Here is a 20823-nt window from a genome sequence, read left to right as displayed (position 1 = left end):
ATGATTGTATCCATACAACACTCTGGGTTTATTTCTGTGCGCATTCCATAAAGTAACGATCCCAAAACTCCCTCAGCCTTTCCTCAAGTAGTTTATGTTTCACTTCACGAGTTCTGAGCCTCTGGCTCCTTATTTGCTTTTACATTGAGATTGTTCAGACATACAAGCACTCAGTAGTTCTGACGCACAGGTCGTGCGGTCACAAAATTTCAGCTGCATGTGCTCGACCGCAGTGGGACCGCCGTGGACCCTGCGCTAAGGAGCGGATGATGATATTTATGCCACACATACTCTGCACACATGCAGCCGCACCGAGCATGAAGGGGCCTTTAGAGGGCAGAGCTCATTGTGGTGGTCAGGCCGTGGGCCTTAAGCAGCGGTGGAGGTATGTGGCAGGGAGGGCATCAAGCCCTGGAATCAGATCTGCTGCATCACCTCTGCCGCCCGGACACAGGGCGACAGGCAGGAGACACACACTGGCTGCAAGAGAGAAGCTGTGTGTGTGTGTGTGTGTGTGTGTGTGTGTGTGTGTGTGTGTGTGTGTGTGTGTGTGTGTGTGTGTGTGTGTGTGTGTGTGTGTGTGTGTGTGTGGTTTGTATTTTGATTTACTTTAATAAAAAAATGGTTTGGGAAACTCCTGACACTGCTCCTCTGTGGAGGAACCCAGTGGTGGTGTGCACTTCTCCCACACGGGTTCCCTGTGGAAACCCACAGAACACGGGGAGCGTCCTGGGAGCAGCCGCCGGAGCCACGCGCATTGTTGACGGCTGGAATGGCGCCGGTGGGGGCTGCAGTGGTCAGCCCCGGGACGGTGAGGCGACAGGCAGAGTCCAGCCAGGGGGCGGAGGTGAGGGCCGGGTCCACGAGGGTGGAGAGATGCCAGGGGGCGGAGGTGAGGGCCGGGTCCACGAGGGTGGAGAGATGCCAGGGGGTGGAGGTGAGGGCCGGGTCCACGAGGGTGGAGAGATGCCAGGGGGTGGAGGTGAGGGCCGGGTCCACGAGGGTGGAGAGATGCCAGGGGGTGGAGGTGAGGGCCGGGTCCACGAGGGTGGAGAGATGCCAGGGGGTGGAGGTGAGGGCCGGGTCCACGAGGGTGGAGGGATGCCAGGAGGTGGAGGTGAGGGCCGGGTCCACGAGGGTGGAGAGATGCCAGGGGGTGGAGGTGAGGGCCGGGTCCACGAGGGTGGAGAGATGCCAGGGGGTGGAGGTGAGGGCCGGGTCCACGAGGGTGGAGGGATGCCAGGGGGTGGAGGTGAGGGCCGGGTCCACGAGGGTGGAGAGATGCCAGGGGGTGGAGGTGAGGGCCGGGTCCACGAGGGTGGAGAGATGCCAGGGGGTGGAGGTGAGGGTTGGGTCCACGAGGGTGGAGAGATGCCAGGGGGTGGAGGTGAGGGCCGGGACCACGAGGGTGGAGAGATGCCAGGGGGTGGAGGTGAGGGTTGGGTCCACGAGGGTGGAGGGATGCCAGGGGGTGGAGGTGAGGGCCGGGTCCACGAGGGTGGAGAGATGCCAGGGGGTGGAGGTGAGGGCCGGGTCCACGAGGGTGGAGGGATGCCAGGGGGTGGAGGTGAGGGCCGGGTCCACGAGGGTGGAGAGATGCCAGGGGGTGGAGGTGAGGGCCGGGTCCACGAGGGTGGAGGGATGCCAGGGGGCGGAGGCGGCAGCCAGTGTGGAGTAGAGCACGCCACCACCGGGTTCACCCAGAGTCCCGGAGTCCCCAAAACCATCATTCTTTTATATAAATAAAAGAAAACCTGAAACTCTCCCATGCAGACTGCAGTCCGGCTGGTGTGTCTCCCCGTTTGTCCACACCTGGTTCTCATCAGTGGCTCAATCACCTCTCTGCCACATCCAGTTCCTCTGACTAGTACGTGTGAGTGAGTTACACAATTCTAGTTTCTCCCATTCATTTCTCCTGTGTGGATTAAAAAACCTGAACACGAGTTGCAGACATGCTTCTCTTCCTGACCTCCGTGTGTCGTAGTCCAGCGTGAGGCCGTTGGGCCAGCCCAGGTCCGTGTTGATCAGAACCTTCCGGTCTGAGCCGTCCAGGTGAGATCGCTCGATCTTCGCAATGTGACCCCAGTCGGTCCAGAAGAGGAAGCTGCAGAGTGAAAATTGAACTCATCAGACGGTGAACAGCAGCAAATGCAGAATGACAAATGGGACTAAAAACAACTTAATACAAACTGTATGTCCATCTACAAGGCTTCAGTTAAACTTGAATTGTACTCCTGATGCGCAGCATTGGGCACATGTAGACAAAAAGCACAACAAGTGCAGAAAATTGGCGGAGAGCGGGCTAAGAATTTAGTCAAAGCGGATGGAGTTTTGGAGAAAAACACAAAATGGAAGGGACATTTTATATTCATATACATTTGATAGTTACACCTTATTACTCATGTTCACGAATCCTAATTGTATTTTCTTTTTAAAGAGTGTCACTTATTGTATTGTTTTGATCACTGCTACATGAACAAGGAGCTGCAACAATATACGTTTATACTTTTATTGCCAAGAAGTGTACAGTTGTTTTGATCTTATACAGAATATGATTAAGATATCATATTGCACAATATTTATTAATATTAAGTAGGTTTTTCTTTTTCTTGTTCGTATAGTACAATAATGACTGTTATCACTGTAAAACATATGAATGTATGCATGTTCATTTCACTATGAATGTTAATCCATCTTTATGAGAAGTGAAGACTGGTGTTACATTTCTTGCATTCACAATTATTTCCTCTTCATTTGTTACCGTAAGTTCCAGACTATTGAGCACACCTGAATATAAGCCGCACCCACCAAAAAAAAAAAAAAAAGAAAAAAGAAAAGTAAAAAAGTAAGGCGATGCACCTGAATGCATCGCCTATGCATTGGTGGCATGAAGCCCATTAACCCATAAAAATCCATCAATTAGCCTCATCGTTGTTTAAACCACCAAAGGTAGCTGCCTCTAGTCTGGAAATTACAGTAAATACTTGATAGACTTTTTAATTGTGAACCAAATGTGCAAAAATGGAGAAAAGTAGAAAAAGATGCTGGAGCCCTCGACCATGTGATAAATGATGGACTTTACACGTTTAAACCTTCTGATAATTGTATTAACTTGTTGACTGTGAGTGACTCCTTTCCTCTCACCCTTTACTTGGAAACACTGCGATGGCTCGGGGCTCGTCCAGACTGTTGTTGACCAGCACCTTCCGGCTCGTCCCGTCCAGTCGAGCCACCTCGATGGTGTTGCGCCCGGTGTCGGTCCAGTACATGTTCCTGGCCACCCAGTCCACCGCCAGCCCGTCAGTGGTCTTCAGACCCTGGCTGATCACCGTCTCCATGTTGCTGCCGTCCAGGTCCGCACGCCTGAGAAACAACGGCAGTCAAGCACGCGATTTAAAACAACCGACCTAATAGCGTATAATGAGATCTTAAATTGCGTATTCAAAAAGAAAAGGTTCACACCTGATCACATCCAAGGTCACGTCGGTGTAGTACAGTTTCCCGTCCACACTGTCGTAGTCCAGCGAGATGACGTTGTGCAGCTCAGGCACGGGCACATGCACGTCGGTGTGGTCATTCGTGTCCAGCGAAATCCGGCGCACGCTGATCCGGTTGGAAAAGAGCAGGTACGTCTCCGGGGAGTCGTCGCAGGAGCGGCCGTCCCCCTTGAGCAGGATACCGGTGGGGCAGGCGCAGGAGGTGCCGTTGGGCCGGGGGAGGCAGAGGTGAGTGCAGCCGCCGTTTCTCCTCCCGCACTTATTGAAACCTTCAGGCGTCACACAAACGGGAAGATTAAAGATCCACTGGAAACAAGCCGAAGCATGGCAACAGGGGTTCTTTTTAGGAACAAACTGCTTTTTTGCAAATGTAGACATTTAACCTTGCTTTCAGTACAAATGTGTGCATACATTAATAGTACAGTCATTAAGAAATACTATTTTATCTTTCATCTCACAGCAGATCATCTCTCAGTCGGAAGGTTGCAGCTTCGATCCACCATGTGGTCTTTAAATCTTTAAAATCTCCTTGAGCAAATTGCTCCCAGTGGATGAATTGAGCTTCTTTTATGACGGCCGCCGTCCCTGTTGCTGCTCTATTGGTGTGTAAACGTGTGCGTGTGAATGGGCAAATGTGACTAACACCGTAAAACGCTTGGGGGCTATTAAAAATTATCCAACCGATGGAAGTTGAATCTCTGCTCTCCGTCCTCACACTCACCCAGCGGCCGCTCCCGGTCCACGGCCTGGATGTCCATCAGCCCGGGCAGGTTGGCTCGCACCGTGATGGTGTTGGCTCCGGTCTTCTTGTCCGCTCGCTGGATGCTGCGGCTCTGCCAGTCAGTCCAGTAGATATGGGAGCCCAGCAGGGTCAAGCCGTACGGGTGCTGGACCGGAGTCACCAGGGTGTGGCGGTTCTGTCCGTTCAGGTCGGCGGCTTCGATACGCTGGGGAGGGCCGGAGGGGTGAGGCGAGCTCAGAACAAATCAATGTGGATCCATTTGGCTTTTACTTTCCATGTGTGAAATCAGACATTATTGTCTTTTCATGGACCAACAGAGTATTTTAACGTCCGTTCTCCGACACATGTCTACTTGACTTGCGATGGGTGAAAAATGTTTAGTTCAATAACTTGAACATTGTGATGAATTCTACATTTCCAACAATTTACTTTCCAGTCAATGAGAGTCACAGAACACATGGATAAACAGCAATAAGTGTTGTCTGTGTAAGACTTCAAAGATTTAGTAAATTATATTAAACCTCTGCTTCCTATTTGTCGATACAACAGAAAAATTGTGTTTTAGCCCTTTGCTTTCTCAAAGAATCAATGATTTCAACCTGGAAATATGAAAAAAACAAAACAAAACATGAAGAAACAGTGTTTCACATTTTACATGAAATGACTCCAAGTCCTAAAAAGTGTCTTTTTGATAAATAAGACTTATTTATTATAGGATAGTGGGACTTGATAAGGTATAGGAAGTGGAAATGAGATCACAGAACTTTACACAGGTATCATGTAAAAAAAAGTTCCTCCTGTTAAAAAAACTCAGCTATTAACTCCACAATATATTTGAATTCGACCGGTTTTAGACTTTCCTACTGATCTTATGAGAAACAAGTGGCTCACAGTGGTGTTTTTCATGATCACATTAAAAAGCTATCAAGTTATACAATTAACAAAAGTCTTTTAAGTTCCTTATTTAAAGACTCTCTTGATTTCATGACTGTTTAGCGGTTGTCAGATATAAAGCGCCAGCTGTTGCAGGTGTTCACTGACCTCGGTGTGAGCGTCGGCCCACAGCAGCTGCGAGCCGGCCATGTCGATGGCGAGGCCGTTGGGCCAGCCCAGGCTGTTACTGATGAGGACCGCCCGGTCCGACCCGTCCATGGCCGAGCGCTCCAGCTTGGCGTGCTCGCCCCAGTCCGTCCAGTACATGTAACTGAGGAGTCGAAGGCGTGACGTCAGACGGCAGCGGGATAGAAGTCACATGATGAAGACATGCAGAGACGAGAGAGAGCCGGGCCTCGCAAAACTACTGTGAGCATTGAAAAAAAAGAGAAGCCCAACCTTATGAAAATAGAGCTGAATCATGGAAATAATCAACGAGCGTGAAGTTGTAAAAGTTGAACTGCAAGGAACTTTTTTGGCTACTGAAAAGCAAGCTGTTGTTTTTAAGTGTTTTAAATGTATTTTGAATCAGGCCATGTAAACACTTTAATTAGATCGGATTTAGATTCAGATCTGATCGGAGGAGGTGGTGTAAACCTGTGAAATCCTGGGATTTCTTTCCACTGTCTGAGCTCTGATCTGTTGTGTAAAATCAGCCCGTCATGTTTCACGATCGCAGAATTCTGAAAGACACAACCGAATCTTGTCTCTTCCTCCAAATGTTTCTTTTGGAAACTCAACTAAGCTTATTAGTCCAGCTAAAGATGGGTGTGGAATGATCGAGCATGTTGCTGCCAAATCTATATTGGATGGATTCACTGACAGAATCAAACAATATTCAGTCTGATCACTTCACTCAGGTTTACATAAATGGGACAATTTGATCTTTCAGTTGAAAAGAAATCAATCAAATTGATGAAACAATAAGAGCAAGTAAATGTCGCTGCTGATTGGATGGGGGTCCTTTCTGACAAAACTGTCCTGAACACGCTTGTTCAAACGTCTTTGTGATTATAGGAATGGGAAGAAGCTGGAAGAATCCCCCAATCTAGAAACAGCAAGGATGACATGAGCTTTTGCGGACAATCAGAGTGCTGCTGCCTCACCCCATCTCGTGGTACAGGGCGATGGCTCGAGGGCTGTCCAGGTTCTGCCAGACCAGAACTTTCCTCATGGATCCGTCCAGGTTGGCCACCTCAATGCGGTTTGTTCCCGTGTCGGTCCAGTAGATCTTCCTGCCGACGGCATCCACCGCCAAACCGTCAGTGGTCATCAGGCCTACAGAGAGACGCGGAGGTGGAGTTACAAGCTGATACACCTGCCCACTATACAAAAGCACCAGTAGCTACAATGTGTCCCCATTATGTGACGGATGCTAGCAGTCACCAGCTAGCATGATTCACTCTTTCTGGCTCCGTCCTTCTCTCGGGAAGTACTGGACGGATAGTTTTGATCCTCGGTCGGTGGTTGTATGAAGGCCAATTAAGCCAAATGCACTTTGTGCTCCGTTTGGCGTCTCTCCTTCAGCGCCACCCCACAAGCCCCAAAAGGATGTTGTAGCATGCACAACTCTCTTGGCTGAATGGCTCATACTGATCACTGGGAGGTCGACTCGACTCGCTGGAAAAGAGACATTCTAGATTTCATGAAACTGGATAAGATCCAGTTCTCAACTATTGGCTTATCCATTAAATTTAGCAATATCTGGAGTCCCTTCCTTCAACATGTCAAAGGATTTAGTTCCTCAGCGACGACTCGACATCTGAGAATGTAAGACGTGTGGCCAAGGTGGAGGTTGCAGCAGGTCTTAACTTTTCTTTTTTTGTAATGACTGATGGGTTTTTGTTTGTGATGTTTTTTTCCTTTGTTTGTTTCTGAGGGGGATTGTATTTGTGAGTGTTTTGAGTGTTTTTCAGTTCTACTATGTGTTTCTAATTGACTGATTACGTACATTTTTTTGCAATATATCTATGTAACTGAACATGAAGAAAGCAAATGAAAAACGTTGAAAACAAAGAGGTGGAGTTATGAAGTCTCAGGACGAAACAGTGTTTTATGTGGTAGGCTGCGTTTCTCACCTGTGGATACGATCTCTTCATGTGCCGTCCCGTTGATGTGGGATCGGCTGATCTTCTTCAGCGTGCTGTCAGACCAGTAGACCTTTCCTGCAAGAGGTTCACACACACCGTCATAAAAAGCCCCTTTCTCGCCCTGATTTGCATCATTTGAAGGAGGTGCTTTGTAACGTTGAGGACAAACAAACCTCCTTTGGGGTCGACGCCGATGGCGATGGTGTTTTTCATGGAGCTGTTGACGGCTAAAACCACGTCAGCGAAGTACGGGATGTCCAGAGAAACCATCCGGATGTCTGTCCTCCGCGCAAAGATCAGGAAGCTGCTCATCCCTGCACACCAACCACAAGTGTCAGGGCAACATAAAATGGGCTCCGATACACTTTTATCTCCATGGCATCAATGCTGCCTTTTTATTTGCAGGCTCCAAAAAAATATTGAAGATAATCACATAATGCAAGAGGGCAAGGAAATATTCCTCTTAATGTGATTTATTCATGTATGAATAATAATCCTTAGAGACTTTATGAAGAAGCTTTTAACTCACATTTTGTGAGGGAAAATCGGGATAAAAATCCTTCAAGATGTGTCTTTATTATCACTTTTCTTTTTTTGGTCAAACACATTTTAGTACTGAATGGAAAATGGCAAAGTGCAGAGAAATTTGAATTTATCCAAATAAAGTAGTGCAAATATACAACCATCACCAATTTCATCCAATCCTTCAAACAACACATTTCAATACTTTTTCCTCTTATCATAAGACATTCAATTCAAACCAACGAGGAACCGAACAAGGTTTACAGTTTCCATTTTATTGCAAGTCCAAGCATCAACTTTTCATCAGAAGCCTGAACTCTGGACAAATCATTTCCATTTTCTTTCTCCTTTATCAGGCTAAATTATTTATTATCTTAATCTCCAAATAGCATCTCACTGATTCTGAATTGATACTTCTTTGTTTGTTTTCTTCTGCTTTTTTATTTCTATTTTCATTTACATATTGTTTATTTATGTCAAGAATATCAAAAACGATCCTTGAGCTTCTTTACTGTAATTCTTACAGTATATACTAATTTTATGCAAATAGTAAAAAAGAACTAGGTTTATAGATGTATGAGCCAATAAATAGCACAGTTTAAGTGATACTATTTTTGAGGTTTGATGAAATATTTCATTGTGTGACACTCATAATTTACTCTGCTGCTTCATCAAAATATCTTTGCTTTGTCATTTACGATGAACTCTGCGACAAAACCAAGTCTGATTAAAAAAAGGGGGAAATCACCTCGTCTTGCACCAACAGCGGTTTGATCCGAAAGCAAAAATCTCTAAATGTAATCTGTGACTATGACACTTGTGATTTTATGCATAAGGTGTTTTGATGAAATAAGTACTACTTGTGATTCCCATTTGTTTCAGCTCTCTGTCCCTCCCCAGAGAAAACTCGCTCCACACTTTGTAAACCACTGCTGCACATTATAGAACCTTCTGCATAACGCCACCTTCATTTTCATATTTGACTCGGATGTTCCCGACATGTGAACACGGGTCGTTTCATACCAGGTGTGCAGGTCTTCCCGTCCCCCAGCAGGTTGATTCCTGTGGGACAGGCACAGCTGGAGGCTTTGGGAGCCGGCGCCAGGAGACAGAGGTGGCTGCAGCCGCCATTATTCAGCACGCATGGGTTGTGCACTGCAGATGGAGGAACACAGAATCGTTCAGCATCCTGCTTTCTGCTCCGAGGCAAAAAAAAGAAACTAAACTGGGGCAGAGAAAGCACAGAGTGCAACGGATACAAGTAGTAGAGGCCTTGTGGGAACCCCCCCCCCCACGCATCAGTGAGATCAGCGAGGTCTCAGCTCAGTAGCTACACTGGAGGTTCTGCCCTCTCAGCCAATGATCTGGTTCAGTTTACATGGAATCCCTCCAGTGTCAGCGGGGACACTCAACCCGAGTTCAGACAAAAAGCAACACAAATCAAATAGGGCGAGTTTTTCCCTCTTCTTTTTCTATCACAAGTCCAAGAGAAGAGATCAACTGTGGTCCGCCAGTTGAACCACATAATTACTCCAGTATTTCCACATGGGGGGGGGGGATCTGATGCGCTGTATCTCAGCACTGAGGTCAACCTGTCTGATCTCTTTTTATTAGCCTTACAAATAGAAAAACTGCTCATTTGCTGTCGCTGCAATGTGGTTTTGGTAGTTTAGATGTGAGTGATTTGAAGCATAAAGACACATGCTGGTGGATTGAACGTCACACGTGTGTTTCAGCCTTGCTGGAGCATGCGATTGTAAACACAGACCTGTCTGGCGGTGTCTGTGGAACATATGGATGTCCATGAGGTTCTCCAGGTTCTCGGCCAGCGTGTGTCGGCCCAGGCCGGTGCGCTTGTCCGCACTCTGGATGCTCTTGGACTGCCAGTCGGTCCAGTACAGCTTGTCTTTGTGCACCGTCAGACCGAAGGGGTGAGGCAACTGCGTGCCGATCAACACCTGCATGCGGGGGAAATCAAACCAAGTCAGAATCAACATTTGAACTGAATGGTTCATAGTAAAATAAGCACAAAGAGTAGGGGGATTTGTATGTCATAATACTTTTGCCAAAACATTGTACATCCTTGGAAAGCTTGACGGGTTTTCTCATAACATGTAAGATGACAACAGATAACTAATGGCCAAGAATGTCATAGTTTAGCTGCATTAAATGTAATAAAGCCAATAAAATAAAATGTAGTTTTGTTTTTAACTTTATTATTAAAATATTGGCAAGCTATCAAGTCATTGGCTTTAATACATTTAAATCTGACATATTTATTAAGTTATTGGCAGCTACTTCATTACTGGCTATTATTACATGATACGCTTTGCTTATCAAAAATAGTGGAGGCCACAGTCATTCACCGAGGATACATAATATGCAGAAGCTCTCTTTCATGATTGCAAAATGTTTATTCTTTAGGTTTATTCAAATATCGCTACATTATTAATTTAAAGGTTTCGTTATATTTAAAATGGACAAAATATACATATTTAGTACACCCACAAAACTAATTATATAATTATGTTACATCTTTTCTGCCAATTCCACACAAGTTATTCTATTGGTTGGCTCGAGCTATTGGCTCTAGTTGTTTACTGTCGTTTAGTGCCAGATGGAGTTTTTCAAAATGTTGCTGTCCATCCCAGAAAAAGCAGATTCCTTGAAAAATTAAGTAATACTTAAAAAAAAAAGCCTTTGGAATAGAGTAAGGTTTGTTGTGAAAAGTCTTGCTACAACTAAGAAATAATCTGCCAAAGACAAATTTCTGTCTTTTTTTGCATATTTTCTTTGTATTTCGGGCTTATACTTCTAATTTTTTTTTAGAGTATTAAAGTGGTAAAAAAAAAAAAAAAAAAGCTCTTTACCTGTCGGTCAGAGCCATCGAAGTTGCCAAACTCGATTGTTTTCATTCCTGCATCAGCCCAGTACAGACGGCTGGTTTCGTAATCGATGGCGAGCCCGTTGGGCCACGTGAGGTTGGACGAGATGATGACGATACGGCTGGAGGCGTCCATTCCTGCACGCTCGATCTTGGGGTTGGCGCCCCAGTCGGTCCAGTACATCAAGCTAGAGCCAGGAAAGTAAAAAAAAAAACAACAACCTCCAGATTTCTGTTGGATTCGGGTTCAAGCGTTAACTTTCGAAAGCTTCCCGTTAAATCTCACCCTCCGACTGGATCCACAACAATGTCCCTGGGCCGATCCAGGTTCTCCCAGATCAGGACCGTCCTCATGCTGCCGTCCGCGTTGGAAACCTCGATGCGATCAGTGCCTGATGGAAATCAGAATAAGAGCGCATACATCCACAGAAGTGATCGTACATAATGTAAAACCTTAAAAAGAAATAGATTATGCCAAGAGGTGTTTGTGTGCATGTGAATGTGTGAGGTTGTTTACCAGCATCAGTCCAGTAGAGTTTGTTTGTCACCCAGTCAATTGCCAAACCTGCTGGACTCTCGAGGCTGGTGTCCACCACCACCTTAAGAAAACAACAACAAAAAACAATAAGAACTAAAGTTTGCAGGCACATCTTGAATCTTTTAACTCTCTTTTCAATCCAGATTTGCAAACTGAGGTTTGCTAACATATTTTGGCTTTAATGTTATTCATCTATTTTTTTTTTTTTTGCAAACAGCAGCTGTATCTGCTCACATTTTTCCTTTTAAATGCAAAAGAGATATGTTTTGTGTGTGGAGCGTGTCCACAGGTTTTCAAAGTGTACCGACTTCCAGACAGCTGCTCAACTTTAAACACATGCGGGCAGAATGACACACCGATGCACTTTTGCATCCTTGCCTCCAGATGTCAGTATTGCACAAGATTTGTACAGCTGCTTTTTTCCTTCTTTTGCTGGACTATGGAGAAATGAAGCCACTGACCTCCTGTTTGCTGCCGTTCCACAGCGCCCTGTTGATGGAGTCGGTGGTGACGTCTGTCCAGTAGATGTAGCCGTCTTTGTCGTGCCAGTCCAGCGCCACGGCGTTGCGCACGTCGGCCAGAGGGATGACGTCGTCGGACATGTCTTCGGTATCGAAGCTGATTCGTCGGATGTCCGTCCTTCGGGCAAAAAGCAGGAACTTGTCAAGACCTGATTAAAGACCAAAGGTCTTCTGTCAGTCTTCTAGATTTAACAGTGGGGTCAACAGTGAACACAGCAAAACAGCACAACTGCTCCAATCGGTTACTTAAATATCACATTTTAAACTTAATGTCAATTAATTACACAATGAAAACATATTCAGAGAAGAGATGCACTAAAAAGTTCCTCTACACTGAACTGTGGCAAGTAGTTTAACTTCATTAAATGTCTCTTAATTGAGATCTCTGGAATCCTCTGCGTCCTCTTTCTTTTCTCTCTCTCTTGAAAAGTTTTTTTCCTCCAACGGCCTCCACCTTGACTGCCAGGCTAATCAGATTAACTGTGTTGCGGGATTATCTTTTCCAATTTAGCTCCGAAAGATGGAGTGTTTAATCAGTAAAACCTCCCAGCCAGAAGAGTTGCAAACAGCAGAGGACTGCAGATGGGCAGGATGATGTAAATCAGTTCAAAACTTTACAAAACAACCCTGGATACTTTGTTTTATTATCAAGAATCCAATTCATTTGAGTACATGATAATGGAGAAATATATTCTCATGCATTCAATGACTGTATCACCTGCCTAAAAATGACAGCATTTGCATTGTTTTGGTACACAAGTGACTGACTGGTGAATTTTGCAGGCGTGAGGAGCTCACCGTTGGCACAGTTGTGGTGGTCGACCTTCTTAAAGCCGGTGGGGCAGGCGCAGGTGAACGTCTTGTTGCTGGGGAGGCACAAGTGGCTGCAGCCTCCGTTGTTGCCTCCACAGCGGTTCGTGCCACCTACCGGAGGGGCACACGGACACAACTTGTCAATCATCTTGTAATTACTGATAAACAAAGATCTCAAGTCAAACTCAAAGGCATCAAAATGTGAGGATGTGCTCTTAAATTCACATTATGAATATCAATTCCTCCATATAAAGTCATAGCCATGGTTTGATTTCGCTTGTAAGATTTCAAAATCATTGATTTATTTTTTTTTAATGATTTTTTAAGCTGACAGCTTGTGAATGTGATTCTTTGGGAGAAAAAGTTTGTTCAAAGCATTGATTAATATGCGTTATCGTGAAGATAAAATGAGTGCATGGATTCCCCAGAATCAAATGAGTGCATCACGACGCACAAATTCTGCATCAATTTAATTTTGTTTTGAATGTAAATTAATCTGCGTTTTACATGACGCCTTTTTCTAATCATACAATGCTCTTCTCAGACATTAACTCGGATACATGTTTATTTTTCTTTCCTTAAATGACAGAAAAACTGTATAAATACAGAGGTTTATCACAGTTCATCGATTTCATGTCGAGTGATACAGACTGGTAAAATAATGTCATAATAACCTTTAAATTAAAATGTTTAAGTTTTTATTTTGTTGTGGCAAAGAGCAAATGATATGAAAATGTCTATAAATGAAACCTTCTAGTGCAAAATACAGTGAAATGTAAAAGCCTTCGATCACTTTGGCATTATACATGTTTTTACAAACTCCCCCTGACAACATGACAGACTAATGCTGGTTTACCATCTTTCATGGCAGCGTCACTGATACATCAGCTTGAGTCTGTGTTGTGTTTGCTTCCCACAGAAAATGTGCCCATTTCATTTTTTATTTTTTATTTTTTTGAAAGCCATGTTTTTTGGGAAGATGTACATACTGTCTTGGTGGTTGGACTTGGCCATGCCATTCTCGTGCAGTGCTTTTCTTTTTGTGTTAACTTTGGCCATGTTTTGCCAGTCACACTGAAGGAAGATCAATACCTGGTTAAGACTCTTCTTAGAGCAGCAAGAAAAACTGTAAGAAGTGGTTTAAACGCCGCGGACACACCTACCGTACGCAGGAACAATAGTTTAGCTTGATTGAAGAAATAAAGACCATGGACAGATTGAGTCTCATGTTTGGATTAAGGAATATTAATTTGTAAAGCGATGGCAGAACTGGTCACTTTATCAAAAGTCACTGTAAAGTCGTTGACCCCCAATCTGTGGCCACACTGAATTATTAAGCAAATTCTGTTCCTGGTACTTTTTTTCTATCACAATTAGCTCTTGCCTACAGACTTGGTTTCTTTATTGTTATATTTGGTTGTTTATTTATTCAGTTATAGTGTTTTTCAATGTTCTGCATGAAATTTCTTAAAAAATAAAGTGAAAAATAAACCCTTGTTTTCCTGAAATTACAATTTGCTTGGTGGTTGGGCCAGACTGAAGCCTCTTGCTATTGTTGCTGATAAAACCCCAGAACCTGTTTGTTTACCGCTGAGAACAATACGCTAAAAACATTAACAATGGAAAGTACACCGGCACTCTTATGGACAGACAACCAAGTTAGATTGTTGATCATGTCACTGTCAACTGTAAAAGCACTTTTTGGAAAAGTTCCAAATTGGGAGCCATTTTCAAAACCCCAAAAAGGTAAAGAAAGTTTTCTGTTTTCACTAGAAAACATGAAGAAGAAAAGACATTGGTGCGACTAGTATAGAGAACAGTAATAGATGAAAGCTGCCTCTTAAAGCACAAACATAGCATCAATTTAATCGGAAATATCAAACTTTTAAAAGTACGATCATGATCATGATGTGTTGAGACAGACACTGAAGTACCAGATCCGTTAACCTCCATCCAATCTGCTCTTGGATGATTCAAACTCCTCGTCATTACAGTGAAAAGAATAATAACTTGAATGTAAAGGCTTTTGAGTTGGAGGTGAGACGTGGCTTCTCCTGACGCGGCTGCGCACTGACCTGCAGGTTGCCTCTGTGGGTGAAGAGTGTGGATGTCCATGGGAAAGTGGAGCTTGTTGCGGATGATCTCCTGGTTCTTGCCGGTGAACTTGTTGGCGCTGTTGATGCTCTTGGTGTGCCAGTCGGTCCAGTAGAGGCTGTCCTCGAACACCGTGATGGCAAATGGGTGGGGGAGACCTGCAGAGAGGACGACGCTCACGTCAGAGATGCTCTGGGAAGGTCGCATCGCATAAACAGCAAACATGCATTGAGGTCTTCATGAAAAAAAAACAAAAAAAAAACAAACAAAGAAAAGTAAAGTACTTTTTGTGAGAGAATAAACACAAGAAAACTAAAAGTACTAATGCCACATTTGGCTGGTTCCACACTTCCTCCCATTCAGCGCTGTGGGCTTGGCTGAAGTCACGTTGTCCCCATTTAGAGCGGCTGGCAACTACTCAGCCTCTCCTCGGTCTGCACACATCTCATTGTGGCCACGGCGTCCCAAACCACAAGCACTCAATGCTTTTCCATATGCAATGACTCTTTTTTTTAATCCAGTATCTGCATGTGAAATCAGAGCAAAATGGATCAAACTCATTCTAGACTGAAGTCAAATGGGGTTTACTCAAGCTGCAGCTATGAATCCAAAATTATATACATGCTTTTCAAAGAAACATTGGTTTGACAGAATTTCTGAGCAAAATGGGTACAGGAATATGGCAGCAATCTTTTTTTTTAATCATTATTCCACTTTACATATGAATCCTCAATAATTTTATGAGGAAAGATGATTGAAAATATTCACTCATCTTCAATATTTGCTTCACTTGTGGAAAAACTGGACCATTGTAGACACTGGACATAAACTCAATAGTCTTCGTCAATGCTAAACGCATTGAAAATTCTAAGTGACATGTCTGCATGTGCCACATATGAAGAGGTGCAAAATTTAGAAGAACAATGAAATGCATACAGACTGTGCATCTGCCACAGGATAAATATATAAAAGCAGGTAGAAGGTAGAAGAGAACAATAGAGCATAAAACAGTTGCTGCACTTTTCATTCAGTTGAAATGTTTAATTTGATTCTGAGGTAGAAGTTGTTTCTCTTTCTTCTTGGCCTTTAATGTCCCAAATCCATCACCAGGTCTATCAGGCCCTCACAACAAAGCTCCGCCCTCTAACTGGGATCTAAACGTGCCAACAACTGCACAATCATATGACCCCGTCTTCCATCATCTTCCTTTCTTGCTATACTCTGCTCAAACAAAGTATTTGGATTGTTTTCTTTTTACCTATTTAAGAAGAAAGTCCAGTTTAGTGACGTGAACATTTTAGATTTGAAGTCTGTGTGGTTAAGCTCAAGCTTTGCATTGGTGCCAAATCCTGTCTTCAGCACAACTGGAATAAATACGGTGGATCAGAAACTTCTTAAAATAAAGTCGAAAAGCTATTAGAGGAAAACGGTAGACGATGAAAACGATACAAAAAAGGACAAAAACATGTCACTCCATTCTGTTTTTGGAGAACCTCCCCCTCAGGTGCACACCACAATGTTCAAATGATTGCAATTCCATGTATAATGACGACAATCTGTCTTGTTGGTTGAATACATTAAAAACGGTAATATTTGTGATAAATGTACAGTATATGATTCTAACATCAATTCTGTTTGGGATTGTTACTCCCAAATCGCAGTGCACCTTTTCTTCTTGACGGATTCATGGCGGATATGTAAAAACAGTCATGACAGACGTGAAAAAACGCTGGTTTTTTCACTTTCCACCAGCAGAGCTGTTTATAGCATTACACATTCTGATTGTGTGTCCTCCCATAAGGACAACACCATCCTGGAGGTTGAGAATGACACTGCAGTGATCGGACGTGTCACTGGAGGAGACGAAGTGGTCAACAGGAGGGAGACGTCCAGTCTGGTGACATGGTGTGAGGACAACCACCTCACCCTCAACAAGATGGAGGAGCTCATCGTGGACATGAGGGCCGATAGTGGACATGAGGGCCGATAGTGGACATGAGGAAGGAGCTGATAGTGGACATGAGGGCCGATACTGGACATGAGGGCCGATAGTGGACATGAGGAAGGAGCTGATAGTGGACATGAGGAAGGAGCTGATAGTGGACATGAGGGCCGATAGTGGACATGAGGAAGGAGCCGATAGTGGACATGAGGAAGGAGCTGATAGTGGACATGAGGAAGGAGCTGATAGTGGACATGAGGAAGGAGCCGATAGTGGACATGAGGAAGGAGCTGATAGTGGACATGAGGAAGGAGCTGATAGTGGACACGAGGAAGGAGCTGATAGTGGACATGAGGGCCGATAGTGGACATGAGGAAGGAGCCGATAGTGGACATGAGGAAGGAGCTGATAGTGGACATGAGGAAGGAGCTGATAGTGGACATGAGGAAGGAGCTGATAGTGGACATGAGGAAGGAGCTGATAGTGGACATGAGGAAGGAGCTGATAGTGGACATGAGGGCCGATAGTGGACATGAGGAAGGAGCTGATAGTGGACATGAGGGCCGATAGTGGACATGAGGAAGGAGCCGATAGTGGACATGAGGAAGGAGCTGATAGTGGACATGAGGAAGGAGCTGATAGTGGACACGAGGAAGGAGCTGATAGTGGACATGAGGATGGAGCTGATAGTGGACATGAGGAAGGAGCTGATAGTGGACATGAGGAAGGAGCTGATAGTGGACATGAGGAAGGAGCTGATAGTGGACATGAGGAAGGAGCTGATAGTGGACATGAGGAAGGAGCTGATAGTGGACATGAGGAAGGAGCTGATAGTGGACACGAGGAAGGAGCTGATAGTGGACACGAGGAAGGAGCTGATAGTGGACATGAGGAAGGAGCTGATAGTGGACATGAGGATGGAGCTGATAGTGGACATGAGGAAGGAGCTGATAGTGGACATGAGGAAGGAGCTGATAGTGGACATGAGGAAGGAGCTGATAGTGGACATGAGGAAGGAGCTGATAGTGGACATGAGGAAGGAGCTGATAGTGGACACGAGGAAGGAGCTGATAGTGGACATGAGGAAGGAGCTGATAGTGGACATGAGGAAGGAGCTGATAGTGGACACGAGGAAGGAGCTGATAGTGGACATGAGGATGGAGCTGATAGTGGACATGAGGAAGGAGCTGATAGTGGACACGAGGAAGGAGCTGATAGTGGACACGAGGAAGGAGCTGATAGTGGACATGAGGAAGGAGCTGATAGTGGACATGAGGATGGAGCTGATAGTGGACATGAGGAAGGAGCTGATAGTGGACACGAGGAAGGAGCTGATAGTGGACATGAGGAAGGAGCTGATAGTGGACATGAGGATGGAGCTGATAGTGGACATGAGGATGGAGCTGATAGTGGACATGAGGATGGAGCTGATAGTGGACATGAGGAAGGAGCTGATAGTGGACATGAGGAAGGAGCTGATAGTGGACATGAGGAAGGAGCTGATAGTGGACATGAGGATGGAGCTGATAGTGGACATGAGGAAGGAGCTGATAGTGGACACGAGGAAGGAGCTGATAGTGGACATGAGGAAGGAGCTGATAGTGGACATGAGGATGGAGCTGATAGTGGACATGAGGATGGAGCTGATAGTGGACATGAGGATGGAGCTGATAGTGGACATGAGGAAGGAGCTGATAGTGGACATGAGGAAGGAGCTGATAGTGGACATGAGGAAGGAGCTGATAGTGGACATGAGGATGGAGCTGATAGTGGACATGAGGAAGGAGCTGATAGTGGACATGAGGAAGGAGCTGATAGTGGACATGAGGAAGGAGCTGATAGTGGACACGAGGAAGGAGCTGATAGTGGACATGAGGAAGGAGCTGATAGTGGACATGAGGATGGAGCTGATAGTGGACATGAGGATGGAGCTGATAGTGGACATGAGGAAGGAGCTGATAGTGGACATGAGGAAGGAGCTGATAGTGGACATGAGGAAGGAGCTGATAGTGGACATGAGGAAGGAGCTGATAGTGGACATGAGGAAGGAGCCGATAGTGGACATGAGGAAGGAGCCGATAGTGGACATGAGGAAGGAGCTGATAGTGGACATGAGGAAGGAGCTGATAGTGGACACGAGGAAGGAGCTGATAGTGGACATGAGGAAGGAGCTGATAGTGGACATGAGGAAGGAGCTGGAAATGGAAAAGGTGAGCAGCTTCAAGTATCTGGGTTCCACATCAGTGAGGACCTCATCTGGACCCTCAACACCACACAGTTGGTGAAGAAAGCTCAACAGCGGCTGTACTTCCTGAGGAGGCTGGGGATATTTGACATGACCTCAAAGATCCTCAGCAACTTCTACAGCTGCATTGTTGAGGCCATCCTGACCAGCAGCACCGCCGTGTGGTACGGCGGCTCCACTGTCACGGACCGCAAACTCCTGGTGTGGGGAAGACTGCTGCAAAGACCAGCGGGACTCCACTGTCCTCTCTGCAGAGAGTGGTGAAGACAAAGACCAGCGGGACTCCACTGTCCTCTCTGCAGAGAGTGGTGAAGACAAAGACCAGCGGGACTCCACTGTCCTCTCTGCAGAGAGTGGTGAAGACAAAGACCAGCGGGACTCCACTGTCCTCTCTGCAGAGAGTGGTGAAGACAAAGACCAGCGGGACTCCACTGTCCTCTGCAGAGAGTGGTGAAGACAAAGACCAGCGGGACTCCACTGTCCTCTCTGCAGAGAGTGGTGAAGACAAAGACCAGCGGGACTCCACTGTCCTCTGCAGAGAGTGGTGAAGACAAAGACCAGCGGGACTCCACTGTCCTCTGCAGAGAGTGGTGAAGACAAAGACCAGCGGGACTCCACTGTCCTCTCTGCAGAGAGTGGTGAAGACAAAGACCAGCGGGACTCCACTGTCCTCTCTGCAGAGAGTGGTGAAGACAAAGACCAGCGGGACTCCACTGTCCTCTCTGCAGAGAGTGGTGAAGACAAAGACCAGCGGGACTCCACTGTCCTCTGCAGAGAGTGGTGAAGACAAAGACCAGCGGGACTCCACTGTCCTCTGCAGAGAGTGGTGAAGACAAAGACCAGCGGGACTCCACTGTCCTCTCTGCAGAGAGTGGTGAAGACAAAGACCAGCGGGACTCCACTGTCCTCTGCAGAGAGTGGTGAAGACAAAGACCAGCGGGACTCCACTGTCCTCTGCAGAGAGTGGTGAAGACAAAGACCAGCGGGACTCCACTGTCCTCTCTGCAGAGAGTGGTGAAGACAAAGACCAGCGGGACTCCACTGTCCTCTGCAGAGAGTGGTGAAGACAAAGACCAGCGGGACTCCACTGTCCTCTGCAGAGAGTGGTGAAGACAAAGACCAGCGGGACTCCACTGTCCTCTCTGCAGAGAGTGGTGAAGACAAAGACCAGCGGGACTCCACTGTCCTCTCTGCAGAGAGTGGTGAAGACAAAGACCAGCAGGACTCCACTGTCCTCTGCAGAGAGTGGTGAAGACAAAGACCAGCGGGACTCCACTGTCCTCTCTGCAGAGAGTGGTGAAGACAAAGACCAGCGGGACTCCACTGTCCTCTGCAGAGAGTGGTGAAGACAAAGACCAGCAGGACTCCACTGTCCTCTGCAGAGAGTGGTGAAGACAAAGACCAGCGGGACTCCACTGTCCTCTGCAGAGAGTGGTGAAGACAAAGACCAGCGGGACTCCACTGTCCTCTCTGCAGAGAGTGGTGAAGACAAAGACCAGCGGGACTCCACTGTCCTCTCTGCAGAGAGTGGTGAAGACAAAGACCAGCGGGACTCCACTGTCCTCTCTGCAGAGAGTGGTGAAGACAAAGACCAGCAGGACTCCACTGTCCTCTGCAGAGAGTGGTGAAGACAAAGACCAGCTGGACTCCACTGTCCTCTGCAGAGAGTGGTGAAGACAAAGACCAGCGGGACTCCACTGTCCCCTCTGCAGACCAGCAGGACTCCACTGTCCTCTCTGCAGAGAGTGGTGAAGACAAAGACCAGCAGGACTCCACTGTCCTCTGCAGAGAGTGGCGAAGACAAAGACCAGCAGGACTCCACTGTCCTCTCTGCAGAGAGTGGTGAAGACAAAGACCAGCAGGACTCCACTGTCCTCTGCAGAGAGTGGTGAAGACAAAGACCAGCGGGACTCCACTGTCCTCTGCAGAGAGTGGTGAAGACAAAGACCAGCGGGACTCCACTGTCCTCTGCAGAGAGTGGTGAAGACAAAGACCAGCGGGA

At 46.1% G+C, this 20823-nt stretch overlaps 1 protein-coding gene across 5 annotated transcripts in view; it reads right to left on the bottom strand.

The window, feature by feature from the left end:
- lrp4 (low density lipoprotein receptor-related protein 4) overlaps window positions 1–20823 on the bottom strand; it is a 193242-nt gene that overhangs the window by 14740 nt on the left and 157679 nt on the right. For 3 of the 5 annotated variants that reach the window (XM_080496823.1, XM_080496825.1, XM_080496827.1), the window contains exons 15-30: window positions 14616–14792; window positions 12526–12651; window positions 11668–11876; window positions 11186–11267; window positions 10955–11060; window positions 10655–10856; window positions 9553–9742; window positions 8808–8939; window positions 7436–7576; window positions 7251–7337; window positions 6279–6450; window positions 5281–5443; window positions 4219–4444; window positions 3463–3766; window positions 3145–3363; window positions 1934–2104 (exon numbers count right to left, since the gene is read on the bottom strand). In XM_080496823.1, coding sequence (XP_080352949.1) covers window positions 1934–2104; window positions 3145–3363; window positions 3463–3766; window positions 4219–4444; window positions 5281–5443; window positions 6279–6450; window positions 7251–7337; window positions 7436–7576; window positions 8808–8939; window positions 9553–9742; window positions 10655–10856; window positions 10955–11060; window positions 11186–11267; window positions 11668–11876; window positions 12526–12651; window positions 14616–14792 — 2707 coding nt within the window. The remainder of the gene's footprint in view (window positions 1–1933; window positions 2105–3144; window positions 3364–3462; window positions 3767–4218; window positions 4445–5280; window positions 5444–6278; window positions 6451–7250; window positions 7338–7435; window positions 7577–8807; window positions 8940–9552; window positions 9743–10654; window positions 10857–10954; window positions 11061–11185; window positions 11268–11667; window positions 11877–12525; window positions 12652–14615; window positions 14793–20823) is intronic. The other 2 variants (XM_080496824.1, XM_080496826.1) reach the window with 1 other exon arrangement.

The sequence above is a fragment of the Blennius ocellaris genome (genome assembly GCF_963422515.1).
Source record: "Blennius ocellaris genome assembly, chromosome: 1".
NCBI classification, from domain to species: domain Eukaryota; kingdom Metazoa; phylum Chordata; class Actinopteri; order Blenniiformes; family Blenniidae; genus Blennius; species Blennius ocellaris.
The sequence above is the reverse complement of the archived record's forward strand: the minus strand, read 5'-3'. Positions and strand labels throughout refer to the sequence as shown.